Genomic DNA, 21,975 nt, shown 5'->3' on the forward strand with positions numbered 1-21,975 from the left:
CCGCCATGAGCTCAGGAAGCAGCTGACGGAAAGGATGCGCCCCGGGTGACTGAACCCACGTGACACTGCGCTGTCCCTTCCTCCAACTGCGCCCCTGCAATTTCCAGGAGGTACTTTGATTTCATTCACTAAACAATTTATGAATTGAATTAAAAAAAATGAGATGCAAATAAATTCCAGGCTTTCTCCCTCATTTTCAAATTACATTTTCAGTCCACTCAACCTGTTATAATCTCATAGTGATTTTCATTTACGAGAGCTAAATGGATATGTGATTATTGTTACAGGAACTAACAGCAGACAATTAAATGTTGAGGTGTTGATAGATAAAGCTGTGTTTCGATTTGCATAAACACGATGCCAGCAAATCTAACCCTGGCAGAAATTCAGTTATGAGACGTGCCTGCCTAACTTCTGCTAATTACCACAAGCACCATTACTAAGATTTTTTAATATTCAGAGTTGGGATTATAGCCATTTTATTTGAGGGCCACATTTATCTTTATTTTGAAAACTTAGTCAAAGTGCCTCACTGATTTATCAGAAAAAAGGCACGGCTGCTACTTAATAATCAAGTTGCACCGTGCAGTGTATCAAAAATCAATCAATTACGCAGCCCTGAAATCCACTCATTAAGGATTTAGCTGCTAATCTCATTTCATTTTTGTCTTTAGGAAGACACTGCAGTTTGCAAACTTTGCAGATACCAGCAGAGGAAGAAAAACACGCGAGACTGCTGATAACCTCATGTGGAGAATTAAACTCCAACTAGACAAAGGCGGAATCGGAATACGGAGTGGCCTGGCTCTGCATGGAGGTCACCCGGGCTGCATTTCAGTCCAATGCCACGGCAAAAGTTCCGTTGACGGTAAGCCTTCTACTCTCGGGGATTCCAAAGGATTTTGTTAAACCCTGCCGTAGTGCATAGTTTACTGTTTTCCTGGTGACCAGCTCAATGATTTTATTAATTTACTTCTTATTGGGTGCTGCCCCCCCCACCCCGGCCCCATAAGCTAAGCAGCAGGCGGGCAGGGATGCTGTTTGGCGCACCTTGTAGCTCCAGTGCATTGCACAGCACCTGGATCCTAGGAGGGAGCTAGCTGGTCATCAGATGGGTGCTGAGTCTGATGAAGACCAGGAGCCCTAGGATCCTCCCCTGGGGCACGGGTTAGCATGGCGGTAAGACTCGCAGCCCCTCTCGGCGCCACACGGATGACTGTCGATCTAGTCAGGAAGGTATGAGGGCTGGTGGTTAAGAATCCTGGTCAGCGAGCCTGACAGGAAGATGGAACTGGTGCTGAGTCCTGGCTTTGCCATTTTGCCCCCGAGCAGGTTATTTAGCTCCTCAGAGACTCTGTTTCCTCAACTGAACAACGGAGCTAAGAATGCCTACCCCCACAGGGCTGCTGAAGGTAAGATGATACAAGAAAAGCATGTAACACAGTGCTTGCATCATAAATGTTGTATATTGGTTTTAAAAGATGTCACTTCACTTGTGGGTAAGTGACCTAGTCTGGGAAAGCTAGGGTTGGTTAAAACGTCCTGCTACAGCTTGCTTGCTGCTTCCTCCTGGGAAGCCTTCCCTGACCCCCCACAGGCTGGATGAGAGCCCCTCTTCTGGGATGCCGTCAAGCCCTGGGTGTTCCTCTATCTTCTCACTGAACCCATTGATTGTCCTGAGTTTATATCCTCTACTGGACTGTCAACACCTTGAGTGTGTGAGTGTGATAAAACTCTCATTCTTCTAGTATTCAGCAAGTCGCCCAGCACACAGTAGGCATGGGCACCCACTGATTGGCCAAGCTGGTCAAACAGTGCAGGCTGAGGGAGATGGTACGCGTGAAAGGAAGCCCAAAGGGAGCGCTAGTTAGATAGAGTTTAAGGTAAATCCCCACTTTTTCCGGTCCTCGGAAATGGAGAACGTTCTCCCCGAGGTCTGAGTCCCAGAGGGACAGGACTCACGTGTCTCCTCCTGGGAAGAAAGGAGCGATGGTGGCTCGGGAACCGGGAGGTTGCCTCAGCGCCTGAGGAAAGCGTGTGGCCCCCTCCTACCCTGTGGCAACAAGTTGGGTAGAACTACTTACCCGGAGTTTCCTGCCAAAGATGGTGACTTTGCCTTTAATCTGTTCCTTCCTTAGGCGCCACTCAATGGAGTTCAGGCCGTTCTCCATGGGCAGAGAGATGTTGCAGCGCCCGATGGTGGGGGTGATGGTGCCCGCCAGGACGTGGGGCTCGCTGTGGAAGCTGACACCCATCCCATTGGCATACATCACCCTCAGGGTACCGTTATTACAGAGCTGGTAGCTGTTCCTCACTTGATCTGAAGACATGGAAGGTGGGGAGAGGGAAATAAATTATCTACGCTGTTAGTCATAAGAGAACAGAACCCCTATTTTTGTAGGTTTCCATGGTGCTCTGCAGCTGTCAGTCTAAGGCTGCCTTCAATTAGCACACGTACAATGTTAAGGTGTGCAGCAGAGATGCTACTGATCCGTGGAAAGAAAAACATTATTAATATGTGGCACTCCAGAAATAATTATGCTGTGATATTTTTCTTTTACTCACTGAAGACTATTAATAGTGCATTTAAACAGATAAAGATGTCTACTGCCTACACAGTTTGTGTCAATCAAATCTCTGATTTTTAACATATAGACGTTTTAGCTGAAATGGGGAAAAAAGAAAAACCTACTTAATATTATTTTTTGCCTCTTGCCCACCATCTAACCTGCAGTTGATGGTCTCCCACAGGTCAGCTCCACTGCAAATCCAGTCTTGGTTGGGTGCTTCAAGAAAAGAAACAGAAAAAGCAACCTTCCTGCCTGTCATGTGTCTGTCTCTACCAGGATGCCACCTCCACTCAAGAGAAATCATCTGAAGACTCAAACAGCACGAGGTAGACGGAGCCATTGGGTGCTGATAACACGTGCTTATCTTCTTCCCAAATGGACTCTACAGTAGTCGGTCAGAATTCTGACCTTTTTTCCCCCTTTCTCGAAAAGTTCCAGGAAGGGTGAGGCAGAGACGCCTGTTACAGGTAGGCTGCTTCCTGATCAGGCAAAGGAGCCCAGCTGGTCTGGCCTCGGATTTGCTGGCTTTTGGGGTTGTGAGCCCGTGTGTACCTGTCACTCCTGTGACTGCAGCCGTCGTGCAGAAAGACAAACATCTACATCATTAATCATCTGGCAGAGCAGAAATAGAGTCATTGAAACAGGCTCTGTCGTGGGCTAACAGTCCAGAAATGTCACCATTTATCTACTGAGAGGACACTTTTAGCCTCTGATGATGGGCTGGCCCACTGACATTCTATCTTAATTAAAAGGAAACCTAATCTGCACAAGTCCTTTTCTTGCCAGCCCCCGTGCTTCTCCTGGAATGTACGTCATGCCGATCAGTAACCATGGGGGTGGTCAGAAACCTTTGAGACCCCAGTGACTGCAGGATGACTGTCTCATCACAGAAGGGCATGAAGAGACTCAGAATGGGGCCAGGGTGCAAAAGAGGTAAACAACCTGTGATTGACAGTTTCAGGTAAACATGTAACAGACCCCCCTCCCCCCCCCCCCCCAGCACAGCACGGCAGGTTGCTTGCAGACAGGGACATGCAGGTATCTTCGTGAAGTGCAACTCCGCAGTCCGGGCCCAAGCGCCCCGCCCCCGGGCTTACCTTGCACCACTGTGTAGGAAGCCTCCACCGAGGACAGGTTGGTGATGACGGTGACATCATCGTCACGGTTGGAGTTCTCGATGTCAATGGTGATGGATTTCTCCATTTCCCGGTGCAGGCTGGTCACCACCCCTGTGGGGCGTGTCACATTGGTCAGGCGGCCCTCGTGGTCATAACTGGAGAAGACACACACTGGTTAGAAGCAGCTACTGGGACTAGAGGCTTCCTCAACCCTCGGCGCCACACATGGGACAGACTCACAGGGCCATAGAAAGAGAGGCACTGGGAGGTGGCAGCACGCCGAGGCCCCTGTCACAGTCATCAAAGCCTCCACCTGGGGAGTGTAAATGGATGCAGCCACTATGGAGATTCATTAAAAGGCAAAAATTGAGTTCCCATATGATGGAGAGACCCTCTCAATGCACACGGCAACACCACTGACAACAGGAAACAGGGAAACAAGCTGAGCGTCCACCGGCAGATGGCGAGTATCTGTATTCCTGAGTCACTGTGCTGTACACCTGAAGTTAACACAACACTGTAAATCAACTACACTTCAGTACAAAAACCCCTGCACCCTGCCCAAAGAAACGGCGACCCTCTTTACCTCCCCAAGTCGGTGAGCGCAAGCTACTCAACGCTCGTCACTTCGCGTATGTGTTCCACGGAGCCACGAAGTTAACCTTCCTAAAAGTGATCGCTTTCCTTATGTCGCTTCTCTGCTGAACTAACCGTACCGTTTCCCCAGTGGCTGCTCAGTCAAATGAAAACCTGGCATTTGAGACCACCCATGCTCTCGGTCTTCCACACTCACTCAGCCTGGGCCAAATGCCACCTCCGCGCCATGGCGCAAGCTCAGCAGTCTGGCCGCCTGTAACCATTCCTCAGGTCCTGTGGCCTCGAACCAACCACGGCTCCGTGCAGCCGTCTCTGACCGTTTTCCTAATGACTCACTTGGCCTCTGTTGTCCTCAGCACCCAGGTCTCAGTACACACCAGTGATCAAGTTCTGCAGCCTGCAAGCAAGCCCTCCTCCTTTCTGTAGCAGGTGTCGTCTGTACTCTGACAGTGCGTGTATTTATTTTTTCCACCTCCTTTAGCAAGAAGCCCTCCTGTTCCTCTTGCTGGAACATGTCTGCACCCTGGAAGATGCTTTGGATTCAGAAGCCTGGCCCTCCTTCTGCCCTAGGAAAGAGAAAGAACCTCTCTCCAAGGGCTGTGTGTGGAGGACCTTGAGTGAGACCAGGTGAGACTTCTTGTTACTGGAGAAGGGAGGACAGCAGAGCGAGGAACGCGTTTTGCTTTCAGGGTTAGAAACGAGGAAGAGCTGCTCAACATCTGGGGTGTGACCCCCCCCCCCCCAATCTGCGCAGGGACAAGGCTGGCAGGTTTGGAGCGATGAAGACTTCAGAAGCCTGTACAGGATACGAGGGTAGAAAGGTTTCTGTGAACAGAACTGCTGGACTTTGTCACTCCGTGCCCAGGACAACAAAAGCAGATGTGCAGGGTGTGTGTTTGGGAAATGTTTCTGGAATAAAGGACTGCAGACCTGGCTCAGGACTTTCAGTGATGGGAGGAGATTTGCTCCTGAGGTGAACTGGAAAGAGCTGAGCTCTGCAGAGTGGAACCACAGTAAGCTGAGAGGCCAGCTGAGCAAAGGCAGTGAGGAAGAGGAGCCGAGTGTGAGCAGGAACCCAGCAAGCTCGGGGGCCCGACTCTGCCCCCCCCCCCCCCCGTCAGCTGCCCGGGGCACGAGGCAGAAAACCTTGCTGGTGGTGCCACTAGCAACACAGACAAGACACAGGACCTACCTCCCAGCCAAAGGGGCTCCCTCATGCCTTCTTCGCTATTAAACTACCTCTCAAACAGCAGTGTCATGATGTTACTTACAAGTAACAAATCAGAACCGCCTAAAGGCTCACTGACCAAAGATTCAGTAAGTAACTGACGATTTATGCATTGAGTAGAAACCTATGAAGCCGTCCAAATTGATGGCGTGGACTGCTAAGTATTGGCCTGAAAAAAATTCATATATTGTTGAGTAGAAAGTGTACTTTCGGTAAGGCTAAAAATATGAGTATATGAAGAAGAAACTGACAATATAGACGTCCCAATGTTAAGGGTGGTTTTCCTGCTGGTTTTCCTGCATTTGTGGTATGTTCCTGTGTCTTAAGAATTATTTGTAACCAATGTGCCTTACTTTCCTGTTTTATAACCAGAAACAAAAGTATTTAAAAATGAGAACAAATGAAGCCCAAAATTAAGAGAAGGAAGAGCACTTAAGTAAATTAAATAAAACTGAAAAAAAAAATAGCAAAGAGTCACTGAGACCAAGAGCTGGTCAGTTGACAAACCCTTAGCTAGACTTAACTAGAAAAACAAAATGTGAAATGAAAGGGAAAAAATGACAATTGCTACCCACAAAAATATAAAGATCGTAAGGGTGCTGTGAACAATCAGGGACCAACACATGGACAACATGGAAGAAGTGGATCAATTTCTAGAAACATACAACATACCAGGATTGAATAAGGAACAAATGAAAAAATTTGAACAGACTAATCACTAGGAGGAAGACTGAACCGGTAATCAAAAAGCTTCCACCGAACAAAAGTCCAGGATCACCCGGCTTCACTGGCGAGTTCTACTAAGTAACATTCAAGGAAGAATTAATACCAGCCCTTCCGAAAAATAAAGAGGAGGAAATACTCTAAAGTCATTTTACAAGGCCAGCATTACCCTGATACCAAAACCAGACAAGGACACCACAAGAAAAAAAAAAAAATTAAAAGCCAGTATCTCTCCACATAAATCAAAAACCCTCAACAAAATATTAGCAGACTAAATTCAACAGTACGTTAAAAGGCGCATACACCATGATCAAGGGAGGGTTCATTCCAGGGACGCAAGGGTGGTTCACATCTGCCAGCCAGTCAGTGTGAAACACCACAGGAACAAAAGGGAGGAGACAAACCATGTGATCCTGCCAAGAGATGCAGAAAAAGCCTCTGACAGAATTCAACGTCCATTTATGAGAAAAACACTCAACAAAGTGCGTGTAGAGGGAACATACCTTGACATAATAAAGGCCGTATATGACAGGCCCACAGCTAACATCATACTCAATGGTAAAAGGCTGAAAAATGTCCCTCTAAGACCAGAAACAACACAAAGGATGCCACCTTTTTCAACAAAGTATTCAAAGTCCAACCCAGAGCAACTGGGCAAGAAAAAAAGGCATCTAAATTTAAAAAGGTAGAAGTTAAACTGTCACTATATATAAAAATAGATTTAAAATAATTTCTTGTGTATAGCACACGGAACTATGTTCAATATCTTGTAATAACTTTTAATGAAAAAATATGAAAACAAATATACGTATGTATATGCATGACTGGGACATTGTAACTGACTGTACTTCAACTGAAAAAAAAAAAACTGTCATTATTTGTAGATGACATCATAAGTACATAAAACTCTAAAAACACCACCAAAAAACCCTGTCAGAACTAATAAACAAATTCAGTAAAGTTGCAGGATACAAAATCAATATACAAAAAAAAAAATCTGTTGCTTTTCTATATATTAATAACCAACAACCAGAAACAAATTTTAAAAAATTTATAATTGCATCAAAAGAATAAGATACCTAGGTATAAATTTAACCAAGGAGGTAAAAGACCTGCATACTGAAAACTGTAACATTGATGACAGAAACCAAAGACGACACAAATGAATAGTTATTACATGCTCCTGGATTGGAAGAATTAATATTGATACCATGTCCAGACCCCCCCAAAGCAATCTACAGGTTCAGTGCAATTCCTATCAAAATTCCAATGGCATTCCTCACAGAAGCAGAACAAATACTCCTAAACTTTGTATGGAACCACAGATACCCAAACAGCCAGAGCCATCTTAAGAAGGAATAGCAAAGCTGGAGGCATCACGATCTGTGATTTCAAGCAGTGTGGTACTGCAACAGAAGGAGACGCGTAGAGCAATGGGATAGAATCGAGAGTCCAGAAATAAACCCACACATCCATGTTCGGTCAGCTTACGACAAAGGAGCTGAGATACACAACGGGGCAAAGAACGGTCTCTTCAGTAAGTCGTGCTGGGAAGACGGGACAGCCCCACGCAAAAGAATGAAACACTCTCCTATACCACTCACAACGTTAACTCCAATGGATTAAAAACTTGAACATAAGACCTGAAACCATAAAGCTCTTAGAAGAATACATAGGTAGTAAGCTCTTTGACGTTGGTCTTGGTGATTTTTTTTTTTTTTTTTGGATTTGACACAAAAGCATCAAACCAAAATACTTTTGCACAGCAAAGGAAACCATCCACAAAATGATAAGGCAGTCCACTGAATGGGAAAAAATATTTGCCAATCGCATGTCTGATGAGGGACAAATATCCGAAATTATATATAAAGAGATCATACAACTCAATAGCAAAAACCACAAACAATTTGATTTACAAATGAGCAGAGGATCTGTATAGATACTTTCTCAAAGAAGACACAGATGGCTAACAGGCACATGAAAAGGTGCTCAGCATCACTAACTTGCAGGGAGATGCACATCAAAATCATATTGAAATATCACCTCACACCTGTTAGAATGGCTCTTATAAAACAACAATACAACAACAAATAGTGTTGGCAGTGATGCGGCGAAAAGGGAACCTGCATTCACTGTTGTTGAGAACGTAAGCCACTTACATTCGGTGCAGCCATTACAGAAAACAGAATGGAGGTTCCTCAGAAAAGTTAAAAATAGAACTACCATATGATCCAGCAATTCCAATTCTGTGTATTTCTCTGAAGAAAACAAAAACACAAATTTGAAAAGATAACTTGCACCCATATGTTCATCACCGCATTATTTACAACAGCCAAGGCAGGGACCAAGGTGTCCGTTAACAAATGCATGGATAAAAAAAGATGTGGCATATACTCATGGGATGTTACTCAGCCTTAAAAAGGATGACATCTTGCCATTTGTAGCAACGTGGGTGGATCTTGCGGGCATTATACTAAGTGAAACAAGTCATACAGAGATAGACACATCCCCTAGGATCTCATCTATGTGTAGATCTCAAAAACAAACAGAAAAACCCACCAAAAAACCCCCACCAAAAACCAAGCTCATAGAAAGTGGTTGCTAGAGGTGAGGGATGGGAGAAGGGGTCAAAAGGCACAGACTTTAAGTTATAAAATCATTAAGACACGGGGATGTCCTATACAGCACGGTAACCAGAGTTAATCATGCTGTATTAATGACATACTTGAAAGTTGCTAAGAGAATAGAACCTAAAAGCTCTCGTTGCAAGAAAAACATTTTTTGCAACTCTCTGGCGACGGATGTTAACTAGACTTACTGTGGCAATCACTTCACAACGTATACAAACATTGAATCGTTAGGTTGTACGCCTGAAACTGTTATATCTTAATTTTTCCCTCAATAAATAAGGAAATAAAACAGCTGTACGTGTTTTGACACGGGGTGCTTAGAAGAAAACGCAGTAAGAGACAGTGTCCCCAGCTCTCGCTGCCAAGCAGAAGCTGTGAGGCGCTTATCCTACGGCTCTCAGATAACGATTTAATTCCGACGCACCATGTGACCCGGACACCGACAACACGTTGGTTGCCTCACTTCATCATGAAAGAAATAGTAGAACCGGAGAGTCTCCTTTGGGGAGAACAGAGGATTGGGTTTGAGACCAGACTCTCAGGGGCCACAGGGAGAAAAACATGTTTTCTTTACCTTTCAAAGCAGATTCAGCTTCATATCCCTATGGAGTGAGCACCTTCACGGTCAGGTGTCTGCTCACACGCGCAGGGAGCTGAGTTCCAGTAATGGGACCTCAAGGCCACCCGGTGGAACCCGTCCCAGCTTGTCTCCATGGCGCTGGAGGCTGCTTTTGGCTCACTTACTCAACACATGTTCACTGAGTTCTTAGCAGGCTCAAGGCTCTGGGGACGTGGCTAGGAACAGAATGCGGGAAACCCTTGCCTCTGGGATGTGTCTGGCTCTCTGAAGAGGACCAGAATAAACTTAAGATTTAAAAGAGAGAGTATGTCGGATGGTGATGAGTGAGAAGATTAAAATAAAAGAGGGAGAAAAGAGAGACCAGTTCTGTGCCCTTCAGGGATGTTGGCTGCTCCCCGCCAGTCTGGGGATTCAGTGGACACAGGAGACCTTCCAGAGACCCCCCATCTGCTCCATCCCTGCCCACCTCTCCATGAGGCGCTGCCCAACCACAGAGGAGAGGGGGGAAAGGTGACCGTTCCAGGGACCTGCACCAAGCTCCTTGAATCGCAATGCCTGCTTATTCTACAAAGTAACTCTTGAACCCTGCTCCTTCTATCCCTCTGGGATTCACTCCTTCCCCCATTGCTTGACTGTGAGGAGAGGGTCAGGACTGCTCTGGAGGGCTGTCCTTGAGGGGGACGTGTTTTCTGGTCCTCAGGGCCCCGAGTTTGCTCAGGCATGCTCTGCCCCTGCAGGGGATGGGGAGCCAGAAGTCCCAGGGCCCTGGAGAGAGAACAGGATACATTCAAAGTGAAGTATTATGTAAAGACCAGATGTGAAAACTGCATTCTCCAGAGTGAATCGCCATCTGCCTGACTCCCTTGTCCACTACGCAGCGGGTTGTTTGGAACCTGAGGGGTGGGACGTCACCTCTCTCAGCGCCGTTAGCAGCTGCCCTTTGATGAACTTGTACGTGCCAGGTGCTTGGCTAATTTCTAAAAGCATACCATCTCCGTGAATCGCCACAGGACCCCTGCGTGCTGTGCGCTGCTACCCCCTCTTGACAGTATGCACATTGCAGCTCAAACAGGTTAGGTGACTTGTCCAAATCAGTCAGTCAGTATGTGGCCTTCACATCCTTGTCATCCTCGCTCCAAGAACCAGGAGCTTTCTGGCATACCACATGGTCTTCTGGGGGACGCTCTGAAAACCCGTGTTCTCTAAGACGTACACCCAGACCAGGCTACACCTTCCATCAGGACCCAGTGGCCTACATCTGCGGAAAGTTTAATTCCAAGCCTGGGGCTCCCTGGAGCTTTCTGAAACTGAGCATAAAATAGGGACAGGAAAATTCGATAGTGTTTTTTCCTTCACATTTCTCACCTGCTCCCAAAGTCATTGAGGAATTGGTCTTTTGGGGGGTCGCATCTTCCCCCAAACTTTGGCACAGTTCTCTTTTGGAATCCGAAGGTAGGAGTTCCAAATTCTACTCACACCCCTGCTTCAGGGCTATGGGATGCAGAGCTCGCTAGACTTGGAGATCGGCATTGGATTCCCGCTTCACTGCTGGCTCTCTGCGTGGCCTTGGGGGAGTGGCTTCCTTTCTCTGAGCCTCAGTTTCTCTATTCGCGAAACGATAATCAGACCTGTTCTTAGAAGTGCGCTGTGATGGGGGGAGCAGATGAAAGGCTTCCCTTCCCACCTAGGGGAGGATTTGCACCCTGCCTCAGGGAACAGGATGAAAGAGAGAGAAATCCCCCAGAGGAAGCGCTCATGGAAGGACAGACCGTTTTCTGACAGCCCCGAGGTCTCCATGTGGTTTTTGTTCATTACTTTGTTAACTACTTTCTCTAAAGTTTTGGCTGAGGTCAAGGCTAAGCAGGAAGTGGAGTTTGTGTCTGATTTTTTTAACAACAAATTTGCTGACCATGTACAAAAAATACCACAAAACCAACTGACCATCTTTTTTAGGAGGCCAAGAAAAGTGTATGCATCGAACCCCTGCAATGGAGAATTTGGGATAATTTACCAACATTCTGGGGGGAAAGCTGCTCTTCAAATCAAGAGAGGAAAAAATTATGCAGTTTCCAAGTAACTTCTGAGCAAATATTAGAAAAAAGCAGTCATGACCATGTTTTCATGACACTAGGGGACCCTTCTGGAAACTACCCTCCCAGGCAGAGTTCCTGTCTAAGCATGCACCTCAGCCTGAACTTGGATGCTACAGCCTCTTGAGTCAAGCCTACCTCTGGCCTTCCGAGAGGGACACAAATCACCTCTGAAGTGCACTGGGTCTCCAGCTGGAACAGCTGGAAGGGAAGATGAGAATCCAGGAGGTGCTTGGGTTCAAGTGTGGCTTGACCCTAACTTGCTGTGAGAGAGAAAGAAGGCACTCAGATGATGCCTCAGGGACAGAGCCACTGGCTGGCAAAGGGTGATCAAGTCCCAGGGCCCTGAGGGATGTGAGGATGCTTCAGAAGTCTCAGAAAGACAGCTTTGCCCAAAGAAGGAAGACAGAGCAAGGGCAAAGCAGTTCTGCAATGCAGCCAACTTCCAGCAGGTGGCACCAGCTTCCTTCACATGCTCCCAAACCTTGTGGCGTACAAACAGGAAGTGAACACTCCTGAATGCAAGGCTGATCAGCAGTGAGGTCTTCTGTCCCCTCCTGTCCCTCTCCCCTTCTGTGACAAGGTTTCCTCAACTTACTAAATTCTCAGCTAGTAGCAACACCTACTCAAAAGCAAGAAACACCTGCAGAAAGCAAGCAACGACTCCAAATACATAGCGGTTAACCAGACCCTTCACCATCAAGGAGAGCCAGACACTTGTAAATCCTGTCCCCATCTCAGCCAGCGACTAGGGATGTCACGCCTTAGCCATCTCCTCCAACCCGCATCCCCCGGTTAACACCTGCGGCAGCAGGCAGTTGGACCAGGAACTGTCCGCAGGAGCGAGGGAAAGCAGTTTTCTGGGGAAACCAACAGCGGAACTGTTCAGTATGAGCTAATTGTTAGGGGAAATATGACCAACTCCCCCATCTTTTAATATACCTCACACTTTATCCGTATTGATCTGCTTCTGCTAAAGAGGAAATTCAGGGTTTATCTACCTGTCTGTGCAATCAAGTGTGTTGCTGGACCTATCGGCAAATTACAGGAGCCCCACCAGGATCTTGCCTTTTAGTTTCTAATTTCCGCACCCACGGCAAACGTGAATAATCAGCAAAGTTAATCAGCACTTGATCTTTTGGGCGCCGTGCGTGTCCAATATCCTGAAATTGGAACAGCAAGCAGGCAACAGGAATTCCCAGCTCCTGCAGGGAGGATGTTCAAGATCAGACCCCCAGGAGTGCAAAGCATTGAGGAGTCAGGGAGAGGGGACAGGAATATCTTGGGGCCATAAGCAGACATGAAAGTCAGGAAGACAGCATGACTACACGATTCTAAAAGCTACCTGGACGGCCAATACCAATGCCAGCTGAGTAGGGAAAGGTAAGTGCTCTTGCAAACTACTTTACAAAGCTACTTACTCATAGAAAGTCGTCCATCCTGTCTCATCACTCTTGGTGGCCAGGAGACCAGTGTTCCCGTCATAGGTCATGAGGCCGAGCTCCAGGTTCTGCGTGGACACGACCTTGAGCCCTCCGTTGGTGCCCACCGTGAGGGTGATGATCTGGTTGTCGGGCATGAGCAGGTGGCGGGGCGTGCCACTGCTGTCCCGGCGGATCTTCAGGGAATTTCCATTATTGTCAATCAGTTCCGTGACATCACTGTCAGCACTGTACGTGAAATTGTACAGGTACTCCCCTGTCACCAGGCTCACCGTGTACTGGTGGACGCCATCGGCGTTGAAGACGTACAACTCCTGCTCTCCGGGGGAGGCGGCCTCGTACTGGTTGAAAGCGTTCAGAACGGGCTTGTTCTTGGTGACCGCCCTGATCCGAATATTCCCAAGGTCTGCGATGTAGACGGTCCCGTCCGGAGCCACCGCTAAGGAGGATGGGGAGTTGAGGACGGCGTCCGTGGCGTAGGCGTCGTCACCTGAGTAGCAGTTGCAGCTGACGTCGTTTTTGCAGTCGCAGTCCGAGGCCGCCCCAGCCAAAAGGCAGATCTCCCCGTTGGTCGTCACCTGGCGCAGACGGTTAATCTTCTTCTCGTCTGTCTCGGTGATGTAGAGGACCCCCGTGTGAGAGATGGCGATGGCGCTGGCGGACTCCAGGGCAGAGTGGATGGCGAGCTTGCTAAGCGAGTAGTCGATGCCCGGGACCTGGCAGTGCATGGGGCGCCCCGCAATGATGCTGACCTGGTGGTTCTCGGTGATGCGGAGGATGACGTTGTTCTCCAGGACGTACAGGGAGTTGTCCATGGGGTTGACGGCCAGGTCCGTGGGCCACTCCAGCCGAACCTGTGGGTGACACGGCCTCAGATGAAAGGACAGCCTCGAACACGCTCAACGTGTAACTGGGCAGGGCCCTTCTAGGGGTTTTATGCAGCTGGGTGGGGTGGGGGGCACTTACTGTTTTGCTAACACACTGGACAAGAAGTGCCCATCACTGAACCACCTGCCCACTGCCCACGCTGGACATGCACGGCTGAGGAGAAGGGACTACCACACGTCTCCTGCTCCATCATCTGCTGCGGCCAGAGGAGACCACGAGTTCTACTCACGATGCTCTTCTCAGCCCCAGATGACCGGACCAGGGTCAGAGTCATCACAGACAGCCAGACATAGGACTGGGGGAAGGTAGCCCCCACTCTGCTCCCCAAGCCGTGGGCCTGAGGAGGCTCTGTTCACTGAGAGGGGGCACCTTTATCTAATTCACAGGAAGGAGCCACGGGGTTCAGAAGGTGTCCCTGACCCATGGGGTGGCCAATGCACAGGCTGGCCAGCGAACTACAACCTGAGTGTTCGCTTGCCAAAATGAACTGAACCAAACACTCCTTCTCTGCAGAATCTGAACTGAACATCTCAGCAACAAGGTGCCAGTCAGTCAGCTAAGGAATTTGAGCTGAGATGAGTGAAGCTGACCGAGGGTTGAAAAGGCCCTTATCGGAAGGGCAAAGATAGATTCCAGGTTGTTTGAGGACCCGTATATTAAGGTCCGGTTCCTCCTGCTGTACCTGAGTGAGCCTCTCTTCTCTGCTGATGTCAGAGCCCGACTGAAAGACTGTCACTTGGGGGCATGTCACAGAGGGCTCTGCTCTAGTTACCACCGCACAGAGTGGAGGTTTATATAGTGGGGATGCAGTCACTTCAGATTAACAGGGATGTTCTGACTGACACATAATACTACATGGTACGTTCTCAAACCTGCAATAATGATGGAGAAGAAAGGTGATTACACGGTAACTCCTACCCTATAATCTGCCACGGCTGGAGTGTGTCACCAGCTCCACTTTTCTGAGCAGAATTCCCCCCTCTCTCTTTTTCTGTTTCTCTCCCATTTCTAGCTGACGTTTCCCATTCCTTCTTGCTGTCCAGTTCCTCTCAAGCCTTCTGCCAACAAGCCTGTGATGTGTCTTTATAGCTCCTCCTCCTCCCACGCCACTTCCAGCTCAGCCAGGGCACTGGTGAGAACTGGAGGCCAAGGGCTGGTGTGGTTCAGTACTGAGAGGAAAGGACAGAGTCCCACCTGGGCCACATCCATGCTGGAGTCACAGCTCAGCGGCCGGACAGCAGTGAGGTCGTTGGAGCCCAGCAAGGTGGAGATGATTCCATTCTGGTCGACCTTCCGGATCATGGTGGCGTCGACAAAGTACATGAGCCCATTCTTGTCTACGGCGATACCTGAGCGAGGCAGACAGTGAGGGTGTGTCTCTTGGCTTGTGGGGTGGGGGTGGAGGTGGGGATGCCCTACTGGGCATTAGCCTCTTGGATGAGGGAACTTACTGGATGGATGAGCACACTCAGCAGTGGCTCTCACTCTTTTAAGGTGACATCCTTTCTCACGGGCACTGTGCTAAGAGCCGCCTAATTCACAGGCTGCTGGCTGTCTCACCACCTAGCTAAAGAACGACCCTTGGGCTACAAATGAACCGAGGCTGCAAATGAATGAGTGAGGAGATAATTTTGCATCCACTTTTTTTTTTTAAGGAAAGAAGTTATTTTCCAAGTTCACTGCTTGAAAAATTAACAGTAGGAAATTACTTGAACGCTCACAACGGATTATAACAATGAGGCTGCAGAAACAATGGATCTTGCAGTCACAAACTCCCAACGCAAAATGCATCCTCCAGGAAGTATTCCAGATTAAGCCTCGACTCCACCCAGCACATCAGTACCCCGGGGGGAACGCGGGTCCCAGCACTCCCCTGGTGAGAGGCCAACAGGAGCTTCTATTTCTTTTGCATTTTCACCCCAGTGCCCAAGCCCAAGGTTCTCCATCCTTAATCCATGCTGCCGCATGCTTTCATGGGAGCTAAAAATGCTACCAAGAATTGGACCTTCAAATGACTGGTCCTTTTCTAAAGTACCTTCAGTCCTTTTCAGACAGAGCTCCATCAGTTCTAAGAACCTCTTCCCCTCCAATCCCAGACCCTGGGAAATCACACCCATTCTTAATTGCTACCATTTATTGGGCATTTGCAAAATGTCAGGTAGTGCTTTAGACTCGATACACACTATTATCTGACATGAACAGCTGGGAGTGGTTGCAGGCCCCCATGGGGCTCTGTTCTCTCTCCAGCCCACACAGCTGGCCCTCCGGCTCACGGAGCGAACGCTGCCTTCTGACTCTCCGTGACTGGCGGCAGCCAGCCATCTCCAGGAGCAATCCATCCCACTTTCCATTCGCAGCGCATGTGGGTGATGGGAGTTTACTTCAAATAAATAAATACGGTTTTTAAAAAACACTCACCCACACACCAAAGCGATCTATCAGACTTAAATTATTCTCAGCAAAGCTGCGTTGCGGACTGCCTGGGCTTAGCTCAGTTCCAGCAGGAAGAGAGCCGAGTGGGTGGGCGCTCGGGGGGGGGGGGGGCTCCCGGGGGCGGGGCTGTCCCCTTCTGCAGCCTTTACCTCGAGGGCTCATCAGGGTCGCATCCACAGCCTTCCCTCCATCCCCACAGCGGGCTTCGTCAAAGGGCAAGCACTGCTCTCCAGTCCCGGCCACGACTTCCGAATTCCCAGCCAGGTCTTTGGATCCGCTCAGAGACTTGACTCGGTAGATCCGCCGGCTGTTGGTGTCAGACACGTAGAGGGAGCCGGACACTGGGTCCACTGCCAAGTAGTACTTGTGGGCCGGGTTGTTGCTTTAAGAGGAGCAGCACAAAGAGAAATGAGAAGGGGCTAGGCAGCTGGCCTCCTGGATCTAAGAGATGACAAAAATCCCAGCAAGACTCTGACCACCTCTAGTGTCTTTCCACTTTAGTGAACTGGAAAGAATCTAACATCATAACTCAGTGTTCTGACATAGCATGGCTCGTAGCTACTTCTAATTGGACTTCAGCAACTCACGCTATCAAAGAATTCATCCCCTGCCATCATGCTAAAACATGGTGCTTCCTTTAACTGGTGCAAAAGATCCCCCTCTGATCCCGCTTTCGTGTTTTGTGTTTTGTGGGTGTTAGTTTCCTTTCTTCCCCTGTGGGTCTGTTCTCAAGTGGGGACTGAGGGACACTTCCATGTGACGATGCTCTCCTTGTAATCAAAGCTTCCTCAGTGCCTCCAAGCTACTGGATCGTTCATACTGGGGCAGCCTGCAGTCCTCCTAACTGTGTGATGGGCAGCTCTCCCGAGCCATCCCCAGTCCTCAGCCTCAGACCTTCTCTATTGCTCCCCGGGGTGGATATGAACAAAGTTAGCATCTTGTGTGAAGAAATGTGACATCTTGCTGATATCATGTCCAGAATCGGAATTACACAGGGAAGAGATACAGTTTTCAAATCTTGGGTAATAATGAGGTGACCGGTGTGGACCAGGATCTGTCAGGACCCGAAGCCATGCTAGGAGATAAATACCTTACTGCATGTGAAATGTATTGAAAGGACATCAAGGCTTAGAGACCCGGATCTCTTTCTCTGCCGTGCCTCTAGCTGCCCTATGTGTTGCTGACTAGGACAGGGTAAGATCTGTAGACTTGGCTCCAGACTAAGACACAGGAAACTCTAAACTCCACTGAGACCCAGCTGGTGACCTTCGGGAAGTCTTTTGGCTACGAGGGTCCTAGACTCCTTATTTGGGAAATGAAGATGACGTATCGGATCACCATCTGTGTCGCTTTTGGCTCAAACCCTACATTTTCATCCCTTTGCAGTGTCTGTCACTGGTTTGCTGTTGAAACCAGAATGGATGCTCACGCTGTCTCCCCACTGGTTATTAGCATCACTGCCTCTGGGATGCAAGCAGCAGGATGCAAGCACCCTCTGTCCTAGGGTGGTCCACCAGGTTTTGGTGCCACATGCCTAAAATAAGCACAGTCCTTTAAAAATGTTTTCAGTCATTTTTCAACTGTAGTTTGGGACTATGGGCAGAGAGGAGTCTGGAAATGGGAAGAGGAGGTGAAGGCGATGGTAGTGTGGGAAGCATCTGTCCTGTACACATTAGCTAGTAAATTACTAATTAAAACACCACCATTTGGGTTCTCCCCCTATTTAAGGAAGAAAGGGACTAGGAAGCTATTTTTAGGAACAGTTTGTGCATCGAGACAGTCTTTAATTCCAGCTTCTCCTCAGGTTGCTATTAAGACACATAATTGAACTAGAAGTCAAGGTCTTTCTAAAATTCCAGCCTAGAAAACAAGTTTGGAAGAGCAGGCTACCTGGGTTCCTTTCCTTCTTTTATTTTTTGGCTATTAAGTCTTTAGAGAGTATCCATATATGCAAAACAAATTAGGGCAGAAAGGGAAAAGTTCATGCCATTTTTTAATTAGATGCTGCCACTTTGTTAGAGAACGCACGGGAGCTGGTGTGAGCGCAGGAGCTGGGGCACCACACATCTGTGCCTCTCTACGAGCAAGATAATTAATTCCGGACTTTCTAGGGAGCCCGGTTCAAGGAGGCTTTTCAAAATCTCCGACAGAAGAGCGGGGAGTTGAGGGCGGGGGTCAGGTCTGGCTGGGAGTCCACTCTTCCCCTCGGCCTCACCACTCCCTGCGATCAAGATTCTTGCAGAGAAGCTCAGGTGGATGGGATGTTCGTGCTCCCACATCAGGGGCTGTGGCCGGGGGCTAACGGAGTATGTACGTTTGAAGGGGATTGTGACATTTTAAAAAATTTGGCGCCAATTGGGGTGTTTATAACCAGCCAGTCTGGGGGCTCCTGTGAAGGAGCAATGCATGGCTCTTCCCCTGACTCTCATGATCTTGTACAACCTGACTCTGTGTAATTTCGACCTAACATCTGTGGAAGCCTCTGCCAACATTTCATTTCAAGGAGTGGAGAGAAGCATTCCCTCGAGCATTAAAATACATGGTTTTGTTTTTTCCTCCTCTTCCAAATAAAAATAAGGTCATCTTTCTTCCATTTTAGTGCAACCTGGGGCAACCTGGAGTTTCCCTAACTCAGTAATGGGAGGCTTCCCAGAGCAGCATGCACATATGCATATGTGGTACCCTGTGGGGGTGAATTGTACCAGGACGGTTTTAATGATAACCTTGGGGCAACCGAATGACAAAGGCTATTTAGACAAAAAGTACTGGGTCCACACCCTTCATACTACTTAAAAGTGATTTAATTCCATGAAAATTCCCAATGCAGCTGACTACTGGAATCATTCTGACCAACAGATTGGCAATTAACTTGGTTTTTTTCTAAGTGACCATATATCCAGGGGAAAAAAAAAAGTCATTAATGAGTTGAAAATGAGTTTTTGACCCGTTTCCAGTTCATTAAAGCTTTTGTGAACCCAGTCCAGCATTTACAAAAGCCAGAAGTTTGCCTCAACTGTTTAGCCCAATTATGGACCGCACTGAGCAGTCGGGATAAAAGTTCGCGGAGGGTTCATTATCTTACACTTGCATCTTCCGGAAATTCTAATTACTGTCAGCTTATTTGGTTCCCTTTTTGACTGCCTTTCATAATTGCTAAAGCTTATCATATCCACAACAGACAATTAGCACGTAAAAAAGTTACTATATTTGGTACATAAAAATATACAACATTACACGAGGAAGCACAAAACAAAAGGCAAACACAACGAGGCAAACGAACCATATCAAATTATATGGGAAAGAGTTCTTCATCTTACCTATGTTTAAACTCTTTATTTCTTTATAGAAAGAAAACAGAAGGAAAAAGAACAAACAGTTAGCTGAAGAATTGATCAAGCAAACAACATTTTTGTTTCTCGTATAAAAGGACCCAAAAAAGGGGCGGCCTCTCTCTCCCCCCCACCTCTAGCTGACAGCTCCTGGCTCAATTACTGAGGAAGTTCCTCTGATTTTGGACTCCTCCCTGCCATTGGAAAATCTAGACAAGAACGCTTGAATTCTGTGACCAGCAATGTGGCTTCGTGTGACACAAGATGGCAAGAGGTGAAATGGGCTAATGAAGGCATGGCTGCTGGGAGGGCGGGAGGGGAGGGATTCTAAAGCCAAATTGAAGCTCAGCTGTAAAGCGTGCTGTGACTCATCTGTGACACCTGCCCTGGGAGTTGGGGGGAGCTGGGTGACACCTGTGCCACATACTTCCCATTGGCACCTTAAAGACTCCATACCACGCGCGAAAGAGCCCCTGCCCACAGCCACCTGCATTTGCCAAACACTCTGTACCCTAAGAGTCGCCACCATTTCCTGTCCCTGCTCCGTGCCACCCTCCCTCTCCCCATGTCAACTCGCACATGTAGGACCCCAAGGACTCGTTCTTCCTTATCGATAACGCCCGTGAATGCGACCTACAGGTGATTCCATCCTCTCGTCAATGGAGCCCAAGACTCCAGTTACCATTCTTTTTCTGGAAAACTGGTGAAAGTTTTGCTGCTTTTTAAATTTTCTTTTAAGAACAAAAATAACCTGTTTCAACCAGAGAGTGGCTGGAAGTTAACAACGTGAGGGAGGAGAGGAGAGATGCTTTGGCCTCAAACAGAGAACTGCCCCCCAGTCCTGAGGCCTCCAGGCCAACCTGGAAGGAAGCCCTGACCCCTCTTTCCCTTCTAGCTGAGGGAGGCGGCTTCAGGGGAGGAACAAAGAGAGTTTAAAGCCTTGCCTCCTGCTTGGGTGAAGCTCAGGCCTCTGCCGGGGGCCATCATTAGTGGTGGGTTTGCACAGGGATTACATTTTTATATTTTATTCCAACGTGTTAGTTTTTTGCAAAAAAAAAAAAAAAAGTTAATTAAATGATGCTGATAACTCTTGAGCTCTGACTGGCATAGTGCAATTTAAGATTCATTCCGCAAAGCCCGGTGTCTCAGGGCGGCAGCCGGGAATTCTCGCGTCTGTTTTATACTGCTTAATGAAAGTGAAATGTTATCTGCACCAGTGGTAGTCATATGTGGCTCTTAATTATTGTAATATCAATTCCACTTTTTTTAAGTCAAGATTTTGTGAAAAGACTGGCTGGGAGTTGGGTCTGCAGACCTGACCTACTTCTTCCCTAAGAACATCTGCTTTGAGTTGATTAATATAACATCGATGTTGGGGGAAGGAGAAGGGCAGGGGGCACCGAGCCACTGAGCGGGCTGAGTCCAAACGATCCTTTGGATGTGAGCTTTGGAGAAAGGCTGAGGTCACTGCTGTCCCAGGGCCATGAGCAGAGTGGGTGCTTAGCAGGCGACAAACCCAAGTAACAGCACCAGTGCGTCAGTCTACGCAGATGCACGGGGGACCTACTTACAGGGGGCTGGCCCAGGCTCTGTGTCATGGCCCCAGTAACACCATCCCTTTAGGTATACCCTTCGAGGAAAAAGTGGTGCCTCAGACTACAGAATTGAGACTCAGTGACTCCCCTGCGAAGACTTCAGGGTCTCTCTGAGCATTCCCTGTGTATCTTGGGAAGCGCTCAGCAGGCTGTCTTGTGATTTACGTGTGTGTGCTTGGCTCCCTCGCTTCATTGTGAACTTAAGCGAGTCAGTCAGTGCGGACGTGACTTAGAGCTGGTTCTTAGGAGAGGGCCCTGAGAGAGTGAGGGCTGGAGAAATGGGTTCTTGAGAGAAGGAAGGAAGGAAGTTGCTTCCTTGAGTGCTGGCAGACCCTGCCTTGGAAGAGCTCCAGCCCCTCACAGTCCGCTCAGGACCACACCGCTGTCTCTTTCCAGCTCTCTCTGTGCCGCAGAATAGGGTGGAGTTGGAGTGGCCATATTTTGTGTTTGTTTGGTTTAATTGTAACTAGAGAAGTGAGTTGGGATTTAGGGGGATGTGGCCCCTCCACAGTCCTTGTACCATCTTTTAGATGACCACTAGCCATTCTGGTACAGGAGTGGTTTCCAGGAATGCTCCTGCTTTGGTGTGCTGATTCACCTGGCGTCACCACAGGACGTGGAGTGCCCAAAGCAGGCGTCATATATCGTGGCGTGCCAAAGTAGTTAGTAAATAACAAATTTTAGGTTATTTGTCTAGATTTTGTGATGTTTGCAGTAATCGTCCGCTTCCCAAATTTGCAATTTGTTTTGGT

At 48.1% G+C, this 21,975-nt stretch overlaps 1 protein-coding gene and 1 long non-coding RNA gene across 8 annotated transcripts in view; one reads left to right on the forward strand and one right to left on the reverse strand.

Annotated features, from left to right (window-relative positions):
* The window catches only part of LOC123613405 (uncharacterized), a 38,116-nt gene extending 35,826 nt beyond the window's left edge, over window positions 1-2,290 (forward strand). Inside the window, exons 6-8 of the long non-coding RNA XR_012501596.1 lie at window positions 675-868; window positions 1,333-1,412; window positions 2,139-2,290. This is a non-coding gene — a long non-coding RNA (uncharacterized LOC123613405). The remainder of the gene's footprint in view (window positions 1-674; window positions 869-1,332; window positions 1,413-2,138) is intronic.
* Window positions 1-21,975, reverse strand: part of TENM2 (teneurin transmembrane protein 2) — a 404,559-nt gene that overhangs the window by 31,493 nt on the left and 351,091 nt on the right. For 6 of the 7 annotated variants that reach the window (XM_074350320.1, XM_074350321.1, XM_074350315.1 and 3 more), the window contains 6 exons: window positions 19,617-19,637; window positions 16,449-16,681; window positions 15,061-15,215; window positions 12,958-13,832; window positions 3,668-3,843; window positions 2,085-2,320 (listed from right to left, as the gene is read on the reverse strand). In XM_074350320.1, coding sequence (XP_074206421.1) covers window positions 2,085-2,320; window positions 3,668-3,843; window positions 12,958-13,832; window positions 15,061-15,215; window positions 16,449-16,681; window positions 19,617-19,637 — 1,696 coding nt within the window. The remainder of the gene's footprint in view (window positions 1-2,084; window positions 2,321-3,667; window positions 3,844-12,957; window positions 13,833-15,060; window positions 15,216-16,448; window positions 16,682-19,616; window positions 19,638-21,975) is intronic. The other variant, XM_074350316.1, reaches the window with a different exon arrangement.

The sequence above is a fragment of the Camelus bactrianus genome, chromosome 22 (assembly GCF_048773025.1).
Source record: "Camelus bactrianus isolate YW-2024 breed Bactrian camel chromosome 22, ASM4877302v1, whole genome shotgun sequence".
Lineage (NCBI taxonomy): Eukaryota > Metazoa > Chordata > Mammalia > Artiodactyla > Camelidae > Camelus > Camelus bactrianus.